Source organism: Leuresthes tenuis, unplaced genomic scaffold (assembly GCF_036924035.1).
Source record: "Leuresthes tenuis unplaced genomic scaffold, fLeuTen1.0.hap1 SCAF_14, whole genome shotgun sequence".
Lineage (NCBI taxonomy): Eukaryota > Metazoa > Chordata > Actinopteri > Atheriniformes > Atherinopsidae > Leuresthes > Leuresthes tenuis.
Window position 1 is genome coordinate 12751020 of NW_027325368.1, and position 21715 is coordinate 12772734.

Here is a 21715-nt window from a genome sequence, read left to right on the forward strand (position 1 = left end):
AAACTCTTATTCAACATGGCTTGTATAATATTGCATCCAACCATGTTTGTTCAATAGATCAATATCTGACCTACTCTCCAAAAAACAAATGCAGCTGGAGTTTTCTTTGGGTGGAAAATACACAACTTTCACTTTCAAAGGAGCATGTTAAAACCTGAAAACATGCAGCATGACCAGCATCACATCTGACTGACAGCAATGAAAAAGGGTGATGGGACTCATCGTGCACCAGAAAACTACCAGCTCCCCACTCACTCTCTCTTTTGAACTGCTCACAGTCCCACTTGTTAAAAACACTGCGCCCCCCCCCCCCACACTCCCAAAAAATTCAATGCCAGTGGCTGCTCTCAGTCACTGGCCGTTTTCAGGAATTTGTTATTGTGAGCGATCACAGAATTCTCGGCAAGTCAGGTTTTCTTCCAGGAAGTACGATACACTGAGTCTGTGCAAAACACACCAACACACACTCATTTAACACACACCCACAGTCACACTGTGAGCGCATGTAAGGCAGCGCACATTCAAATTACTTGGCAACACTTAAAGTAAGCGACCCACACATTAAGAATACAGCAAAGAAGTTTCATTGGTGGGGGGTGGACAGGCGGGATTCCTTCCTATGTGTCGTCCGCCAATCAGTGCAGGCAGAGTGATAAACACGGTTGTAACAGGATCCCTGCAGCACATTGTGTTCCTTCACCACTTAGAAAAGAAAAAAAAAAGAAGAAGAAGAAGAAGAAGAAAACTAGCCTCTCCTCACTTCCTGCAAACAGTTAATCTTCTTGTTTATTCCTTTTCAAAGTTACGGGAACTTAACATCTTCTTCAGGCATAAATATCATACTGGCCCGTCTCCCCTGAGTGTTAACACAAGAGGCTAAACAACAAAAGGATCAAATAAGCATGCTGACCAGGGGAGTGAGTCAGAGAGGCGGGGGACACTGAATGAGAGGTACAAAGTGTCCTTCTCTTTATACAGATTGGGGGCGAGTGGGCTGCGAAGTAAACTACCATGAAGACGACACATGCATTCTGGAAAAGTACTACAAGACACACAGTGTACCAAATGTTATTTCTGTGCAACGGTTTGCACCAGAACAAATAACAACAGATGGCACAAAGTGGTGTAAGCGTTCCCCTTTTAGCTTCTTATCATACATATAAAAACTGATTGTGACAGATTAAAACATAATGTAAAAAAAAAAAAGCATGGAGAGTTTTTTTTTTTCCTCTCTGGTTTTGTTTTCTTAAAAAATTACTTAAAAATAGGTTGCTTTTTGTGGTAGCTCCACTGTTTATCATCCAGATATTCTGAACCTACATATAATCCCCTCCTCACCTCTGCCCCACCTCCATTCTCTGGCTACACACACAGCCTGCTGAATGTGGCTGAGTTGGGGAGAAACAGAGGGAAGGGCAGTGTTTCCGGTCAGAAGGCGCCGTTTGTTTATCAGCCATAGAAGCAGCATGGCAAGAGAGTCATATTACAACCACTGCTGGCGTAGTCTGTGAGTTTGTCAGCTGACCGGAGCTCTCCTCCTTTCACCGCAGAGTCCCCTTCTGGCCCCTCGACTTTTAGAGAAACCAATACTTTTATTACTCAGCAAAGTACAAAAACAACAAACCAGGGGAAAGCCAGGCTACTCAACTCGATGGATTTGCTCCAAATGGCACATTCACTGATTCATTAACTACAGCAAGACCGCTCACATAAGCCTCTTCTGTAACACAGGAATCTCACTTGTTTCTTCTGTTAAAAGAAAAATTATCATTTGTCACATTTAAAGTGTTAAAATTGAACAAGTATAAATTTTTTTTTGTGACAGGCATCTTTTATATGGCAGTAAATCCACTGTGATTCATCACTTGTCCTGATAGCTACCCACTGTTTTGTGGCATCTTAAACATCTCGGCTCACTATTTAACCGTCTCGGTTGACTCTTCCTCCTCTTATCAGTGTCGTTTACAGAAGCAGCTGAAGAACCTAACATTTGGATCAGGTATTCTTGGAATTAAAAATCAAAGAAAGGGAAAGAGAGAATATGTGAAAAAATATCGCACATAAATCAAGAGAAGTCGTGTATTATGCCTGTGGTGGATAAGGTAATAAAGTTATACTTTGTGAACATACTGAGCTTGTGACTTATGAATTTAGCTCTGAACCATATTGTGATTATGCTGTGAGCATCCAGACTTTGAACAAACATTGCTGAGAACAGGAGCTCTGCTTTTCTCAGCTTATTTCTTGCAAATTTAGGTTTAACCTCCATAACTAGAATCTAAGAATATCCGTGGCTACTGGCCACAATTTGAGCTTCCCCCCTCTTATAAATGTATTATTATCATTTAGAAATTCTAAAAGTATAGTACTGTAAAAAATAACATGTCACTCCTATTTGCATTAAACTGAAATAACTGGCAGAACAAACTGACAGCCAAGGTCACTAAGACAGTGGCCACTTGGTTTTCTGGTGATTGGGATTAAAAGAAAGTGGAGTTGATGATTAGATTCTCACAACATCGGCTGTTTTGAGCCAGCAATTACACAGTGAAGCCCAGCGTAACAACAGTGTCATCATACAGAGAACCTTGTATTTTCACAGTGTAGTTTTTGTTTTTAAATGGCACTGATCTGAATTGGTTAGCCGAGGTTTTCAGTCCATTTATAGTCTTACTGATTCCATTTTTCTTTGCATATTTTTTTTCCCTATGGCAGTATCGTTACTACGGAACGAAACGGAGAGAAAAATCTGCTTACGGCGAAGCGATACAGCCGATTTTAGGTAATGTGGCAATATCATCAAATAAACAAAAACACCAAATTTCTTACGCTGGACATACAATGGACAGCAATGGTCCATCTGATTGGAAACATGCATAATCGACACGTGTATTCATGGCCATCGGGAATATAACAGCTAACAATTTATTACAGTCCGTGCACTCTTTTACATTACTGATATCGTGCATTTTGATATTGCAAAGAGAGTACATTTCCTAAATATGGTGCAGCTCTATCGAAGATTGGCTCTCCTTAAAAAACATGAAAAAAAAAAAAAAAAAGAAAGAAAAAGAAAGCTCAGCAAAAAGGGGTTCAGTGTGCTTCAATAGCCTGATGGAAGAATGCAGTGCAGCCGACGTAAAGCAAACAAGGAGAACCGTTCCTGACAGCTTCTTCTCATAAACAAAAAGCCATGATGAAGGATTTGCAATAAGAGAAATTTGGTAACATCCTTGTCTAGACGGTTGGTTGTAGATGGTGAGCTTTTACATTTGATGAATGACTAAATGAGTGACTGAATGTTATCGGGCGATTGATTGATAGCCGGGTTTACGTTCATTAGCGAAGCAAATTTGAGATCTTTTGAAAAACAGGAAAAAAAATATATATATATTGGGACTCAGACCCTTTTCAATAGACTGTAACTTAAATGGATAACCACAGCATAACGAGTCCTTCATGGGCAGCCTCCTGTGCGCTCTATAAAGCCGTCGCTTCACACCTTTCCCTTGCGTTTCCAGCCCGGAGAAAACAAGTCCAGCAGAGAGCTTCTCGCTTTAATGAGCTTGTGTGAACAGCAGAAAAGGACGGGATCAAACTGTTTACGCTCTCTCTTAAACATCTCTGGTGTTCATGTGCGAAAATTGCTTCAGAAAGGTTCTTAAAGCCCCAGCTCGAATTGGAGACATGTCTTTTTGGGCTGCATCCGATCACAATTTCTGACGAGCTCAGTCGTCTGACAAAAAAACCCCCAGAAAAATATGTAATAGAGAGCAGCTTTAAGTTGTAGTAATATACACTTATTACCGTTTTAACAACAGATGCATGCTATATCTTGTGATTATTCTTTGTTGTTACCGGCTTCTTCTTTTTTGTACTGGATGGGAACCGAGGAGCGCGAAGCCTAGAGGGCCTGGGCCTGTTTGAGTTTATGAACATGTACATGCAGAGTAATTAGGCTCCCAGCTACGCTATCTGGGTGTGTTAGTGCAGCTTTAGGAAGAAAGATTACGTTCGATTTTGGTCGGACTAACTTCTTTTTTGACGCATACGCATACACGTGCTGGGTTTGGCATTAGTGACTGTTTGAGTAAATCAAAGTCCCCTATGGTTCTGCCCCAACCATGGACCAATGTTAAGAATAGCCAAACACTGCAAATTTGGAAATAGTTCAAACACCAGTGTGGAATTTAAACAATCCCAATTCACTCCCCCAGCAACAGCCCTGTTTCTCTTCCATCAGTGAATGATAATGCCTTCAAGCTGTGGCAAAGCAGAGACAATTTATCACTTGCAGAGCTATGCATTGATACTTTTGCCCCTTTCTCACAACCGTCTCTCACTGCCTTCAAAAGATTGTCACAATTACCTCCCGAGGCTCTGTTAGAGAGCTATCTGGAGACCAACCGTCACAATAAAAGAGGTCAATTTCCCCATTTCTAAAATGTGATAGTATCCACGCCGTCACAAGCCCTTTCAGAGAGAAAGCAGAGGGAGGCCGACTTAAGTTATGAATTTTAGAATGATGAGTATATTGTTGACATTTCCAAAAGAATTCCCTCCTCCATCTGCGCTCTCCACAGTATCAGTTATAACTCAACACTCGATCTTTATATACACTGGACCAAGGTCAGGTTATCAAACATGAAGCCAGAAATTAAACCTCCATGTGTCAGATACGAACAGGTACCAACCGCTTTGTAATAATTTGGGGCAACACCAAAACACGTGTATCAATTCTGGAAGACCGTCTTTGTCTCGCTCTAAAGCGGTTTTAAAGCAGATATTGTTCACTCTCCACAATAAAGGTGTCAGATTGATCGGGCACTATCAATTATCAGCTGATATTGACACTAAATCAATTGACTGGCAGTCACGAAAAAAAAAACAGCCTGATCAGAAGGACATAAGGACATTTGTTTTTCTTTTAGCTGGACTAATCGCAGCCCTGCTTCACAGGTCGGTGGGTTTGAGACTTCTGGCCCATAACAACAAAATGGAAAAACTAAGTAGTCCACCGGGAAACTTCTTAATTGCGTTGTTTTCATTTAGTGTTTTCGTTCCAATTCTTATTCAATGACATTTGAAAAACCAACAATAGACCGAAGTACTTTGAAAGAGTGATATGAAGCATTTGTTGCTGCTGTTAAATCAGCTATGGTGAAATCATGACACATCTCTTAATTTAATACTTATCATAGTGTGTTGTAAAAATACAACATAAATATAATGCATTATAAATACAAGGCATCAGTTACATCATGTGATCAATGATCAGCATTGACCGATGGGCGACTGGCCCCGAAAAATCTGAATCTTCTGTCGACGATCCCACCCAAAGGCAACCATTCCTTACTAAATATTAAGTATTTGCATTGAACCTAATATCAAGCAGTGCCAGCAGTCAACACCTGTGCTTCTCTCCAATCTCTGCTCTCATATATTGCGTTTCAATGCAACTGAATTCCTAATAAACCATCTTATCTCCACTTTTTCAGTTTCCCTGATCAGACAGCACAGCTGAAATAACATTAGCTATCACTACGGCTTAACTAGCATTTTACAAATGCATCTGATAAAAATCCCCATAGGCTAATTCTTTATTCTGGCTTTGGTTGAACTGGCATTTAAAAGAACTCAGAGAATGGTAGTTGTATAGCTTCAGGACTGACGCTGCACTCATGGGCAGAGGGTGAGGGAGGAGAACAGAGTGCTTGTGCTCATGGGGATGTTTTTTTGGTGGAACAACACTTTAAGATGTAGATGCTTTTTTTTTATTTTTAAAAATAAAAATATGCGAGTAGAGGTTGTAAACAAGTGCAGCCAAGTTTGTTGCCAACTAACACAGAAGGAAAGGCTTGCAGAGGTTGCACTTTGAGGGAGACAAAATACACACACAGTGGCTTTACAGGGGAAACAGGCAGCCTCAGATTATATCAGTACATGGAAAAAACCGACATGAAATAAAAAGTTGTGATAGCTCTCAGCCCAAGCTGCATGTAATGTACGTTATTTCTAAGTGTCGAAATCAATTAATCATACTGTTTGCATTGGGATACTAAAGTGAAACACCACCTTGTGTCGGTCTCTCTCTGTGGACCGAATGCATTCTGCTGAGATGCTGAATCATTAACATCTAAGTTTCTTTTGTTTCACATGATAATAAAAACAAAAAATATCCGCCAAATATTTGTATCAGCTGATATTCAGCTTTTCGACTGCCATTATCGAAATGGCATCTATCAGTGAACGGAGTAATAATCAAACCAGTGGCAGCAGTCAACAATTTTCTTTTGTGCCTTTGCTTTGCAACTGACAAGATCCATTTACAGCTACTTTTGTTGGGGGTAAAAACATTTTCCTGGATTGTGAATGCAATAAGAAGTCACTGAGTAGGAAATACTTTCACGGGCTAAAAAGTCTTTGTAAATAGTTTTTTTTTTTTTTGTCAAGCTTCTTAGAATTCTTCACATCATGATCGTTTCCATCAAGGCCAATGAAAACTGTTCCGGGAAACCTTGCTTCAGCTGCTGTATCTATGACCTCAGTCCAGACAAGAGGCTGCTGATAAATTACATGATCAGTTCATTCACTTTGCAAAATGACAGAAAAGTGTTGAAAATATCTGTTGCAGCCCATGTTGTTGTTGTTTTTCAGCGACTGTGGGTCCAAAATGTGAATAATCGATTTCAGTTTGTGGTTCTATTTGATCATTAAAAAGACCCAAACTGTTTAATAGTAACATTTATAAAGTGAAACCAGCAGGTGCCCTTCTGCTTGAATACTGAGGCTAGGTCAAAACGACTCCGCTCCACACAGCTGTATATTGTTTTTTTGTGATTCTAAAAAGTAACGCATCTCCTTACATTTTTGTAAAAAATACACTTGTAGTTCTTAGTTTGGGCACTGATTCAACTCTGGGTTGCTAGAGCAAAAATATTGTACAAACATCATGCTGCCTTTCCAGAGAATTGGCCCTGATCACTCACAGAGAGGCTGGATTCAATTAGAAATGTTTGTGTCCTTTGTCAAGCAATGCCATATGGCTGGAGACAGTGTGAGCACTCTGTGGGGCCTGCTGCTCTGTGAACAATAGCCTGACCACTGAGACAAATCTTGCCACCAAGGAGATCCATGCAAGGCCCGAGACCCAGGAAACCAGCATGCAACTCGAACAAAAAGAATCATTTATATTGTGGCAAAGCATACACAGCAGATAAAACATGAATGATTTTTCCTAGTCTCTTTTGGCATTCAGTGATTAACCAAAGCACCCCCCCCCCCCACCCCCCGCCGAGCCATCAATAATCTGAATGTCCAGCCGTACCTGGTTTTCCTTTTCTCTGCAGGAAGAGGAGCTGTGGAGGACCAGAGGGGGGTTTTATGTTTAAGGATGGACACAGGGGAGCAGTCAGCCATAGGGACGGAGTAAACTCTCTGGACAGCCACCTCCACATCCTGCTCCACAGAGCCAGCCTGGCCAAGTCCTTCAATAGCCTCCAGGAGCGAGATGCGCTGTCTCGTCAAAACTCCTGAACCTCCAAAGCTGCACAGAGCATCAGAGGCAGCGACCTGTGGGGGAGGAACGAGAGGAAACTCACTTGATGTTCAGTAAGTAGATGAGTTATCTCAGAGATGACTTATCTCTCAGTCGGCCTCTGTGCAGACCACTGATTGACAGACGATGAATCGGAATTATTCACATAAGATATCTTTCATGGTCTTATTTTCAAAATCACACATGCTAAATTTTTTACTTACTTTGGCACCTCAGACAGAAGAAAACTTGTGGAATTCTTACATCAGTTCGAAAACAAAGGACAACTTTTAGCCTGAAACTGTTGGCTGAATAAAACAACTCATTTCAACAAGCCCTTTAAAATCTTCTGCCATTTCATGGGAGATTAATCAACAATTAAAGTAATAGTTGCACCTCTATAGTCAACTTAAACAGTTCACAAATAAATGTTTTACACATTGAGCAGCTGTAATTATAGAATTTGCCTTTCTTGAAATAATGATGAGCACCAACACATCTGATACTTCATTCTCTGTTGATCAACTTATTGATTAAACTACAACTGCTAAAATCATTTAATCTCCACGCCGTGGTGTTATCTATTTGAAGTTAAAGTGGTCACGCAGTAATCTACATGTAGTTGGTTGTCAGGAAACTGTAACGGGTTTCTTTCGTTTTAAACTATTTCTTTTACCTTGGTCGGCCGGAATAACTTGGTCTTTTACTTTTATTTGCTAGAAGATTAGGTACAAATGAGAATGAAAAAATCACCCTTCATATTACTAGAACAGATTGAAATGGATCAAACTCAACTGCTTGGATTTAATCCTTTTCTGAGACTATTTATTGTTCTTTGTGCACAGGACTTACATCAAGAGAGTATGTGATGAACCCTAAGGCAAAACTGCTGTCTGCAAAGCTGCACCTGTGATTTGACGTAATTGAAATAGAAGAATAGTGTTCTGAAGTTTTGTTGCTCTGCGAGTCAACTAAACCTGAGCAGAACATCATGGTTCGCAGCCAAACCACGGCACACAGAGCATACAGGTGCTGTCATCACACGCTTATCTGCTAATCTCTTGGACTGATGAGATGCTTCTTTCTCAGGGACTGAAAGGAAGTTTGAAGCTACACAATTAGTTTGGTTTTTTTAGGTTCAACAGGACCAACAGCTTACACCAACAAACACATTAATATTGGTATATGCAGTCGAATGTAAGACTCCTAATTCTGATAACACTGACTCATACACACCTGTTCGGCAACGCTCTCGCTTTCGGTCTCGCATTTATCCAGCAGTCCAAATGTTTTACCCAAATCATACTGCATGCACCTCTCTGCAGTGAGCGGGACTCTGGGTAAGAACATGTTGGCTTGTTTGGGAGCAGAGGAGACTTTCTGGCTGAAGTGTGTGTTCAGAATAACAGGACAGCGGAAGCCCTCTATAGAAAGACTTTGCCTATAAAGAGATGAAGTAATCAGTCTAAGACTCAAGATACACAAAGATACATCTGCATCTGCAGCCCTTTAAACTTCCACCCTGCAAAGACTTCAACACACAGCATAATTGAGTTTGGAAATTCAATGAAGTTGGACACTTTAAACATTTTTAAGGCGATGAGCCACAGTAAACAGTGACTTGATTGAACAGATGCAAAAAAAAAAAAAAAAAAAGTGAAATAAATTAAATGAATGGAACCGGTTGTTGCATAAATGCAGGGTTGCTGACAGCTTGAGTGCTTAAATGTCACACACTGATAAGGTGTCAGCCACCTCCACAGGTCTGTTTACTCTTTGTCACCCAGCGCAAGTACGAGATCAAATGTGTTCACCTCCTCCAAGGCATGCGACAAGCACAAGGGATGCATGTGTCCTCTTTTAGAGAAGTAAAAGATACATTTTTCCGTATAACTGCGGTTCTTAAAATATGACATCCCATCGCGCTGCACAGCTCGATTGAAATCACTTTTCAATTGTGGTGTCATCTGTGGAAAAAAATCCTATTCACAATGAACGGGCTGAGAGTTTGTTGATGAAAACACCAAATCAAATGCAAAGTGCGCGCTTGTATTAATCGTTATTTGACTGAAACCGGCTTATATTTCAGTCATCAACGTGTGCCCCAAGTCGGGGAAGCTGCGCCTCTCCTTACTTCAGCTCAGCGAGGTAAACACCTGAGTTTCACCGAGCCTGAGAATAAAAGAAGTTGAAAAACAGCCAGACAATTTTACAGCACATGGCTGGTGCCAGGTCTGAGTTACAACTCAACTTCTCCCACATGTGAAATGGACGAATGTGTGAAGAAAGCTTAAAGTTGACTCCGAGCCAAGTGCACTCTGTGACTGCAATTGCTGTACATGTTGCAGCTTGTCTCAGACATGGGAGTAGAGAAGGAGAAATGAAATTGGCAGATAAATGTGAAATATGGAAAAAGGAATACAAATGCCGTGGGAAACTTTTTTTTTTTTTTTTTTGCCAATCATTTAATTGTATGGTAGGTTTGGAAGCTGGTATTACTGTAGCGACTCCAACGCTGCATTGAGAGTCATTTCTAATATTTAATCAATTCATATGAAAAGGTTGAGCTAATGAGGACTTTTGACTAAATAAAGAAAACGGCAATTAAAGTAATAGCTACTAGTTAGCAGACGAGAAGCGCCACCAATATCATGTGTTCAACACATTCAATACACACTGTATACCTGCTGGTGACACCTGTATGACTCATCTGGGAATTACTGCTATTCTGTCACTGATGAATTAAATCCATGAAATCACAGGTGTTTGCACTTTAAAAGAGATCTCATACTAATTAAAAATTCAAATGAATGCTCACAGGACAAAGCATCCGCGTTAATAGAATTATTCTCACGTTCCTACTGCCTCGTAAAAAAAAATTCTGATCATTTGTGGTGGCGGCAGAAACCTGCCAATCGCCGCCAAACAACAGTTCCTTTTACAGCCGAAACCTTTGTGAAAGTCAGCGGTAGAAAGCAAGATTAATTTAGTGTGAATAACAAATTGCGTTGCTATAAACTGAGTAAACGTAACAGGGATAAAAGCAGTTACAATAAGCAGTTACACCCTTAGCCAGCTATAACATCCAAGTATCCCTTTCATGTTAAAGGACAAATACGCAATATAATGATTTAGAATATAATTCTTCAGAATTCTTGTTTTTTTGTTTTTTTTTATTTCTTCCATTAACTGATTTACCAAATTTACCACAACAAATTCCCAGATGGTCTCCTGATGTGAGCAACAGTTCTTAATGTCAACTCCACAAAAGCATTTAGACTTTAAGCACGCTAAACATTTCTAGTCAGGAAAAACTGGAAACTGGTCACTTTAAATATAAACGGCGTATTTTCATCACAAGTTATTTGAACCTTTTCTGTAGAATTAGAAGAGTAGCTCTTCAACCATTTGCTTTGTTTTGCCTAAAGTTTACAAGGACTTCTTTGGTCCATAAAAACCCAAAACAAGCTCTTGTGCTATGATGAATGCTGAAAGTGAGGTTTATCAGACCAAGATCAGTTATCGTAAAAGTATCTAATCTTCTCAGAGCAGAATGCGCTGTTCATGAGAAACAGAGCAACGCCCATGCAGGAAGTGTGACCCCATTGTCAACAGGTGAGTGGGCAGCTGTCATCATCACACAGGTAGCCGGGTTAAGGAGTGGCCCTGACTGCTGCCGTCACAGTTTGTAAGTGAATAATGCCTTAAGGTATTTCCGCTCAGGCCTCGGCCCACTCACAACAAGGCGTGGGAGGTGGGAGGAGCCAACCTACACTGCAGGAATGATGTGGGAGGTTAACAGCCCCCCCCCCCCTTACCTCCTAGTGTCACACAGGAAACTGATAAGAGGAATTTTACCAGACTAGCTGATCCCCTCAATTCAGTTTTTTTCCACTTAGGCCTGCTCTGTAACTGTCAAAACTGGAGAAATCAATATCTCTTCCGGGAAAGTTAAGCTTGCCGTCAGCTTTACTTAGTTATGACTGTATTATTATGAGTAAATTACTCTTTATTAAAGAAGATTATTGATTGATTTAAAACATAAACCAAATGCTCAGCAAACTCTTCTGGCTGATTTGCACAACACTCAAAAATTATGTGAAAATTCTAATAAATAGGTGTATTTGATGGGCTCTACTCTTTCACAGAAATAGAATAAAGCAGCTCATGAGAGGCGCTAAAGCCAGAGATACTCTCAAAACGCCATGTGTTTTCAATCTCAGCCCGCTGGCTCCCTCCACTCTCTACTCCCAAATGCTCCAGAAAATAATCCTTCAGTGTTTTTTCCCCGGTTTTCTGGAAATGACCTAACTACTGCCAGGAAGAGGAATGTGAAGCATTCCCTGGAGCTGTCCGTGACGTCAGAGCACTGAGGAGGCCCCTGTGCTTCCGCCAGCCTGGATATTCCAGAGCATGCTCAACCCAAACTCCCAACAGCTGGAGTCAACTGCTGCTTTGCTCCATCTCCAAAACGATCTCAAAAACACTTCCACCCTCCACTCCCCCCCTTCACATGGATCCGTACATCAGGATCTTTAGTGTTTATTGTTGCGAGCTTATAACAGTTAGTAATTACACTAACAACACACCAAAAAGCAGTTAAAAGTAAAGTGTTGAGTTTAAACACTTATTTAGACATTTATTTTGTCTTTCAGAATGCCTCCTCAGCATGCTTTTCTGAGCCGTCTCCATGCTTTGTATTGCATGTAGTGTGTCTGTCTTGTGTAACTGGCTGAAAGTGTCTTTTTTTCTTCTTCTTCTTCTTTTTTTTTTTTTCAAAGTGTCTTTTTTCTTCTTCTTCTTCTTTTTTTTTTTTTTTTTAAATACAAGCCAATGTGTGAAATAGAAAGAGCTTCTGGGCTCCAAATCAAAACTCCTACTTTAGCCGATTAAATCAGTTCAATAGAATCTAAATCCGCAGCTACATTATTTGTTATATTTTGGTCACTGGTTCTACTTTCTGAAATGAGTGGATTTTCAACTTAATTGTTGCTCATATCATTCTGTTACTGAATTGCTTTGTAAGAGCTTGCAATTGCAACAATTTCTCCCGTATCAAAATTATTGCCATTTCTTTATAACCCAGCTTGTGCTTACCTGTTGCACCAAACCTCAACAGAACAACCACTGGCTACAAACTGGTTGTGATATCACTCATTCTATAAAGATGTTTTACAGAATTTTTCCACTAGCTCAGTTTGACAAGCTGCGGCCAAGTTTAACCCTGCTCCTGTGATCCTGTAGCAGAGCCAGTTAGCTTCACTCCTGTTTGTAAATTAAGGCTGATGCATGAACATACAGACTGTAAATTTAGTTGTATTGTTGCCATATTAATAGCGTTATTAAGGCTTCCTACTACTGTTTCCTTGCATATAACACCTCCCATCGGCCAACCCACAGGACTGAGAAGTCACAACCTGTTTATCACAGAGTTAAGTGAGAATGATTAATGATTCAGGTGAATGACTTCTGCTTTTTATGTAGTGTAGAGGGAAAACACTAGCAGCAAGCCAGTGACTTGAATGTTCCAAGCAGTTCATAGCAAGACACATCACAATAGTAGTTTCTCTATAGCAGATCAAATGTTTCTCTGTTAAACTGAAAATTCACTTTAAACACTGAAAGTCGACAATAAGCAAATGCATGAGTGGACAGGGACTTTAAAGTGATGTGCATTTCATCCTCTCACCACGGTGGGTATATGTGAATGATATCTCTGGGTGCAGGAATCAGCTGGGCTGCTGTCTCTCTGTTGAATAATACCAACATGCTGGATGTCTCCTCGGAGACGGGGCTGCTGTGCTGGTGGCCGTCTCCGGGGGTCCGATGGCACTCACAATGCGCCAGTTGCATGCTGCACTCTTCGTGGACCTCCAGCACTTCCAGCACCAGAACGCCAGGCCTGTCCACTGGAGAGCAGAGCAACAACAACACAGATGTTGAGTGTCTCTTAAGTGCCGTGCATAAACGTGTGTGTCTAAACACAGAATGTGCTCAAAGTCTCACTGATGGTTGCTCTCTGTGGGAGTTGTTATGTATTATAAGAGTAATTCACTTTTAGAATCACAGCAATTTGCACTGCACAACTGTTAAGCTGTATATAAATGTGTAGGATATGAAACTCAATAAATCCCACTGGGTGACTGTGCAAATGTTTGGAATTTTCGACAACAATGAGTGTGCTTTCGTAATGATTCATAAGAATCTATAGAGATAATCATGAGAAGGACATTGTGACAGTGCCCTGCAGAAACAAATCAATCCAAGGTAAGACAGAGCCTTAGCTGCTAGTGTGTAAACTTGACTGCAAAGAGTTAAACAAATTACAGAATCAATGCACTTCATTGTCTGTGTGTATTACTGGCCAGAGGGGAAAATTTATCACAACACAGTAAATCACATCGCAAGAGAGCCATTAAGATTTAACGTGCATTTGTCTAAACATGAATCTTAAGTGCTTCTCGTCTGCTCTGTGCCTTTAGGTTGCAAAATGCAAAACCCTCAGAACAACGAGACTTATTTGAGTCCACTGCTTGAGCCTTGATGGTAAACAACACAAATATGTCAGGAAACATTTCAAAGTCTTCTGCACGTCCATATGTGTGCACATTTACATCACACATCAACATTTATAAAAAAAAAAGGTGTAACAGGTGTCCTATAACAGCATGACCTAGTCTAGCCAGGCAGCATTGCTGTTATTGTTAAGCACGCGTCCACAGAGTGAATTTAACAAGCTGCCACAGAAGAAATCTTATTGCACCCTGTATTTCATATATATATATATATATATATATATATATATATATATGTTTAAAAAGCCTGAAGTTCACCATGTGATTTTAACTGAGTGAAATCTCGACACAAGCAGCGGCAGACTCCTCTGATGAGGACAAAAAATACATATCAGATGTCGATAACATTAAGAAATTGGGTCAGGTCAGAATACACCTTCACACTCTCATCCTCCGTTTAACTCTTTACGTTATGCTAATCAAACCATCGACTGCCCACAAACTAAGCTGAATTTTTGTGTTGTTTTTTTTTTCTTTTTCCACGATCAACTGCCACCTTTAAGTAAGCTTAAGTCCTATAATAAGGAGAAACTTAACAACCAGAGAGCACATGTGGTTTCATACACCACGGAAAGGAAAAAGTTTAGAAAAAAAAAAAAGAACTAGGCAAGCAGTTTCCTGTCACCTAGTTCACAGTTCAGAGCCACAGTCATCAAACTGCAGCCAGCACTTCCTCAGCGTGGCCCCTCCATACAATCACATGTATGTTTAAAAAAAACAAACAAAAAAAAACTCTCGCTTAGAGGCAGGCAGAGATGTACATGTTTAAGTGGACTCAACTAACGCACCTGATTCAGATTAAATGGATCTCTTCAAAAGATTGTTGCAGTCTGCACAAACCTGCTAATGAGGCATCAATCTGAATCAGGTGTGTTGGAGCAGGGAAATATCTAAAACCTGCAGGACAACGGCCCTTGAGGACCAGAGTTTGACATCCCTGCTCTAGATGCAAGCGGCTCTATGCTGAAGGCTTGCGTGACGCGGATCACCTGTTGGGGTTGTTGCAGCTGAGGTGTCGGAGACGGACTCGTGCCTCCAGAAACTGATAGCTGACCTCTGTCTGCACTGGAGCCGACTGAGCCTCTCTGCCAGACCTCCACTGTGGAACAAACACACACATAGAGGGAGATGATGTAATGTGATAAACTCACACAGTACGTTTGACCTAGCCATCGTTTGAGCAGAACTGGTTTATTTCAAAGAGAAATAATACATTTTCTGATGCAGAAAGCATGCTGTTGAAGACTGCAGGCAGCCATCTGTCAGATTTGGTGGGCTTAAATGACATTTAGCACCCACATTATGACACCAGGTGTCCCTTTCATCGTCACTTCTGCAGTGGAAACATCGCAATCTGGCAGAAATCTATATGTCTTGTGTTTCTTTGTTGACTTTGTTCACACTTGTTATGAAGCAACACATAGTGTCAAATTGTATACAGTCTGCCATCTTACGAGGCACATCTGATTAAAACTAATGCAGCTGCTGTGCAAAAGCTCTTCCTACACGAAAAGGGATAATAATCTGCAATAATCTGAGTAGAGGTGTTTGACAAAAACGACAACATGGGAGTATTGTTCGGTCAGCACATGCCTAACAACGCCTTCAAGGACAAAATTCAAACCTTTGAAACTTTCTTCTCTTTTTGGCGGAGTCTTCTGGGGTCTTGGGCTGCCTATCGATCAGTTTCTGAGGCGTCTGCAGCATCGCCTGAGCAGACCTCACCCAGTCACTGACTGACCTTTTGCTGCCCTCACCAGTTTGGAGAGGAAAGTCCAGTTTGCTTGAGGTCAATGTGCTGCCAATATTCTCTCCATCAGACACATAACCTGAGATCTCAAGCTCTTCCACCTATGAACAGAGTGAAATTATTGAAAAAAATAACGATAATCTCCTCTGTATTTATTCAATCGACACGTTGTAACATAGCAGGTAAAATGTGATCTTAAACACCTGAGTGACTCGGGCCGCTGGTAAAAAAAAAAGAAGAAAAAGATGAGTCATTTAATCACATTGAACAAAACTCAGTGACAGTGCGTGGATATGGTACATGGACACACTGTCAGACTGATTCATCAAATATGGTAACTAAACAAACTTTTTTTTGCTGCGTCACTTCTCGCACTACCTGAGGGAATCTGTTCACATGGAAAAATCCACAAGAAACCTGAGTTCCTGTCATGTGCAGACAAGACCAGCATACCAGGCCCTGTCAGCCAATCTGCTCTCTTATTTGAATCAACTTGACCCTGCTAGGCAGAGTGCCAGGAGACGTCACACTCTAACCAGCTACAGAGAAAAAGGAACACTATGTTCCTGGCCTTGACTCAAAAATGTTTTCACCCAGCACTGAAAGCATTGTCAGTACACAGCTCATTGCAAGCTTATCCACTCACAAGTTTCCCTGAGCAAACAGTAGTAAAACTACGTTTACTGGGTTGCTCTTGCTCTGGTGTGGAGGAGGTTGTTGTCCCCTTTTATGCACAGATGTTAAGAGGAGTCAAACCGAGCAACACATTGCATCTGGGAAGTGGCCATCCTTTTTGGCCTTGAAATGCAAAGTCGCCTTCATGGCTCCGCCTGTCCACTTTCACCAACTAGTACAATAACACAGAAATCTGGCAGACAAACAACCTTTGAGTCAGCCAAACATTTATAAAGAGTAATAAACTTTGCCTTGTATAAGGATCTTCCCCCCTCTGTGTCCTGCTAGATCTGGTTTGATTTACGATCGGCAATGTGCAGGCAAGCTTTCTGAGCAGCAAATAAAAAAAGTCCACCAAGGCTCATACATACGTTTGTTGTAATTAGGTCAGTATTTACTGAGCCCATATAATAACGAACGAGCTATATCTAATAGCGCCAAATGCTAAATAGCTAAAGCTCATTTCCATTACCAAATATGTAGTAATCAATCTGTCGAAAAAAAAACACCTATTTTTGAAAAACTGGGCCCTTAGAACTCCATCTTCTCTTGGGCTTCTGACCACAAGCCTCCTGTTTAGAGATCTTAAATCTTGTTTGACCCCAAAGAGCTGATAGCAGCAAATTAAATTGTGACAAGAGGAAGTAGCTGGGTCTGCGGGAGTGATGATAATCTATAAGCAGGCTTCCTCTTGACATAAAACCTCCAAACTCAAGATCCTCTTTGCAAATGACTGGTTACTTACATTCATATAGAGGTTCACAGCACGCTTCAGGATTTAATCAGCAGGCAATCTATCATTTCCCCCGCTGTGAGGATATTTTCATAAAACCCTTTATGTTAAACCACAATATTTCCATATTTTAGCCACAACGGGCTGATCAATAACTGTGTAAAGACTAAAGGCGGTGTGTGTGTGTGTGTGTGTGTGTGTGTGTGTGTGTGTGTGAGGGAGAGAGAGAGAGAGAGAGAGAGAGACACGGAACCTGAACAGAACATCTTCACCACTCCTTGTGCATTCTCTCCATGCCAGCCCTGCCCTGAACAAACACTGCTCATGAATAGCTTCTGAGAAGGAAAGCCAGATCTGTGGTGCATGCATGAGAGCCCACAAAAGACAAAACACTGGCGAATATGCGAACACTCATCAAAAGCAAGAGAATCGTGTCCATCTATCCACACGTCAGGTATTTTACTGCGTTGTCATTATTCATAAATCGACTGTTCCGTTACATCCTTGAACAACGCTGTCCCAAAACAACAATAAGAAGCATTTGCTTGAGTGGTAGAAAAAGGTTTCATGTCATGCACGTCAAGCATAGTCTTGACATCTGCTCTGGAAGAGTCAGAGTTTTATTGCTATCTCAGCTTGTGAACTTTGACAGAACATAACATGATTCTTGCAAGTGCCCCATGCAGTGCCTGTCAGGCCCTCTGAGGATGTCAAAGTATGACTGCTACACACGCCACCTAGTGGCACCGCAGATAAAAACACAATCACAGCCACTTAAATAAAAAATAACTGATCACTGATATTATGATTTAAAAAAAATATGTGTGGCAGAAATTCTATTTAAACTCAAATACATACATGCATGCATACAGCGAACTGTGTGCAAGTGGCAGCAAAACTAATCAGGTTCTACTGTAAAACTATGCTGTAAGCTGCCGCACTGACAACCAGGAGAAGAGCGAATGACAATGTTTAATATCTGATAACAATATATACACCTTAGATGCCTGCATGCATAATCAGTCAACGATATTTTGTTGTTGTGGATGATGCCATGAATGAATATAACTGGATTGAGCTTAAAAAGATGTTTTAGCTCCCCCTAGTGTTCCTTAAAACTAATTACAGCCATGATAATGGGTGCAATGCATTCACAACTGTGCTTTTATTACTCATCATTAACTATGTGTCATCGGACCAGTGCACTAAAGCCTTTGATGCATGAATGCAGATCTTAATGTTGCTCTGCTTTTTGTTATCCTGCAGATTATTATGTAGTCGCAAAACACACTCACATTCTGAGATTTAGGAGGGGAGTCTCTTGGTTCGTCATCAGCGGATACACAGTCTGAGATTTGTTGCCCACTGTCTTTTTCGACGTCTTCCCCCGAATCATCCAGATCGCTGTCTGTGTCTATAACCGGGAGGTCATCTTAAGGAAAGAAAGAAAGTTCAAGTTATTTCAAAAGCTGCAAGGTCTTACGGACAGACAGCTCAGCTGTTCTCTTGTCATAAGGGTTCATAAAACACATTAACTACTTAAAATCTGGAAAAGGCTTAAATTGACTTTGACTCAAATAAACAGTTAAACATTATGAGCAATAAGCTTATTTTCTCTCTTTCGACATGTGTTTTATATCTAGATGCTTGACAAAGGCAACTGACTTTGAGTTTTCCTCTGTGACTCATTGTCAAACACACACAACTGATCCAAGACAAAAAATACTTATACACACTTACGCATATCTTAACAAGAGATGACAAGACAGTTTGAAAGAGAACTGAAGAGGGCAGGTTTAAAAAGCACCTTCCCCAGTGCATGTTGATTACAGTGGCCGTGTTTCCATTTATTAACAGAGGAAATCTGAAGGAATCTTTTGAAAAGGAATCAGACACAATTCCATAGACTGGTTTAAAGCAGGCAAACTGGGCTGCATAGTGTCTCCAGTGGAGGTTGTTGTTGTCCTTACTGGAAACAAATCTCCAGGAAGAAAATACAATGCTGAAAAGCACAGCCACAAAAGGAAAATGTGAGAGATTTTTCTCCAGCTTTCTTCTACTTTTTCTTTCCCGGTTAAATAAAGTTTAAACATATTTCCAGGAAAATCTGGGATATTATATCATATCTGGGAAGGTCACAGGAGTCTTCCATTTGCACTCTCAGGCAGGAAATCACACCGTTCAAATTTGTACTAAATCAGATTGGACTTGAAAACAGGCTCTGGGGCAGCAACACCTCAAATCTGTTTGGTTAAGCTTAAACAAAATGTGCATAGCTTTTGGTTTGTGACAACCTGTGTTTGCAGTCCCAGGATCTCTACGTTAGGACTTTAAAGCTAGAACTGATCCGCCAACAGCATTGTCATCACTCAGTTGATTCCGAGACCCTGATTTGATGCATGCACACACCGATGTGTCTGCGGTTCTGTTTGGCATGTGTGAATTACCACAAAGAAACAGGTTAACGACGAGGTCCATTTTTTTTACACCGGTAAGGCACAGCACATATGTGAAAAGGACTTCCGATAGATTAACACCTTATATACCCAAAAACTTAGTGTAACATAAAGCCAGTAAGGATGAGGACCAGTGAGCCTCACGTTTTCTTTTTCACCTCCAGCTTGGCAGTTAATACATATCTCACTCGTGCAATCAGGTGGGGGAAAAAAAAAAAAAAAAAATAACAGAAACGGAAAAACCTGAAACACAAAATGTCTTCATTCTTTACCTTTATCAGTGGTGAGCACGCTCAGCGTGCCGTTGCAAGACTGAATGGGAGCTATGCATTTCCCCGATCTGTGAGGCCGCTGCTGTTGCTGTGAAACAACTCTGGACTGATGCAGCTGGGTCTCACTGTCAGACTGTTCAGAGTCACTTGAGCTCCATGTAATGTGCACTGGGTCCTCGTTACTGCAAGGAGCAGCGCTTTGCACTGTAGAAATGCAGACAAATAGGGGAAAAGGACGTCAGAATAAAAAATAATTGTGATTAATGGAATCACATTATTCAAAGTTAGTTTAGATAAGACATAATGAAAGACATAATGAAAGCCCATATATTAAAAAAAAAAAGACCTTAAAATTACAACAATCATAGATAACACACAAACTATTAGTATCATTCCACACATTACCTGAAACAGGTGACTGAGCAAGCTTCCTGATGGCAGACCGCTTTCTCTCTGATGACTGGAGGTTCTACAACAAAAGCCAAAAGTATGAGCTAATGTGGTGTTAATGCAAACAGCTGGACAGTTATGTGAATATCCATAACTTCATGATGATTTGTATGAACCTTTATCACTGGAGTGTCTAAAAAACTGTCTCCACACTTCTCCCAGCTCCTTGCGGACGAAATGGATGAAGCCTCCCTCCCCACTTTCTTAAGACCACTTTCGACATCATCCGGAAAGAAGACGCACTTTATGTCCTTGAAGCATCTTTTCCGCTAAAGAGGGCGGACAAAGAAGTTAGGTCAGCTGAGAAGTTCAAAGACAATCCGTTGAATTGATTTTTTTTTTTGGTTCATTTATGAGCTAAATTAGTAGAATTGAGAATATACAGTGTAGTTTTACTAACAAATAATACAAATCTGTTAGCTGTGAGCGTGGCTGGTGGGTCAACTGGATTTGTGTGAGTAGGCAGAGCCACATAACATGGGTTGCAAAAGCTAGCTAAGCTGGTGTGGTTAGCGTCAACTGACGCTAAATGCCAGCCATTTAGCGGCTTTCTTACCTTTCTAGAAGACATGGAGACAAAGACGATTAAAGTTTAGGTAACTGTCGTTGTTGGTGTGCGTGCTCTCACAACGTCATGTAAGCAGAGACAACCCTTTAACCCGTTTTTATGAAGTTGCCGGTGTTTGCTGGCCGGCGGTTTGCAGTTACAGCTAACTGGAGGTGGAGAGAAGAAAAAACTTGTTGCGTTTACTGACACTAAAGAGGGTTTGTTTAATTATACACCTACACGGGCCGGAGGCAGGCGGGTTGCTTATGGGCGTGAGTTACAAAATCACTTTTTTTTTTCATCATTCATTTATGTTTTTCCTAAACGTGAATTGGCTAATACGTGTCCATTTCAAAGCTTCTCGGGAGCAGTGGGAGAAGTACTGACTATTGCGGTAGACTATAATTAAAGAAAGGGCATTTATTTTTCTAGTTTATATTGATACAAAAGCTAATACTATGTAAGATTTTGCAGTATAGATGTATATTTAAATTCTCATAAGCATATAATGATATGCATAGAAGCTCCAACTCCACTGTGTACAAAAATAAAATGCCATTTTCATGTTGAATTCTCCATGTCCGGTTGTATTTTCTTGTTGTTTTGCTCTAGTAAAGTGAGTATTTCTATGTTTTGCTTTCGGTGCCTTTTCCTCTGATGAATAATAATAAGAATATATAGTATATAATATACGGTGAATAATATCACTGCTTGCACACT

The 21715-nt window shown here is 40.7% G+C and overlaps 1 protein-coding gene across 2 annotated transcripts in view; it reads right to left on the reverse strand.

Annotated features, from left to right (window-relative positions):
• The window catches only part of spidr (scaffold protein involved in DNA repair), a 36225-nt gene extending 15038 nt beyond the window's left edge, over positions 1-21187 (reverse strand). For both annotated transcript variants that reach the window (XM_072364250.1, XM_072364251.1), the window contains exons 1-10: positions 21005-21187; positions 20565-20717; positions 20404-20467; positions 19999-20202; positions 18566-18702; positions 15737-15963; positions 15102-15211; positions 13227-13446; positions 8774-8978; positions 7328-7572 (exon numbers count right to left, since the gene is read on the reverse strand). In XM_072364250.1, coding sequence (XP_072220351.1) covers positions 7328-7572; positions 8774-8978; positions 13227-13446; positions 15102-15211; positions 15737-15963; positions 18566-18702; positions 19999-20202; positions 20404-20467; positions 20565-20717; positions 21005-21019 — 1580 coding nt within the window. In that variant the 5' untranslated portion in view covers positions 21020-21187. The remainder of the gene's footprint in view (positions 1-7327; positions 7573-8773; positions 8979-13226; positions 13447-15101; positions 15212-15736; positions 15964-18565; positions 18703-19998; positions 20203-20403; positions 20468-20564; positions 20718-21004) is intronic.
• Between the last annotated feature and the right edge of the window lie 528 nt (positions 21188-21715).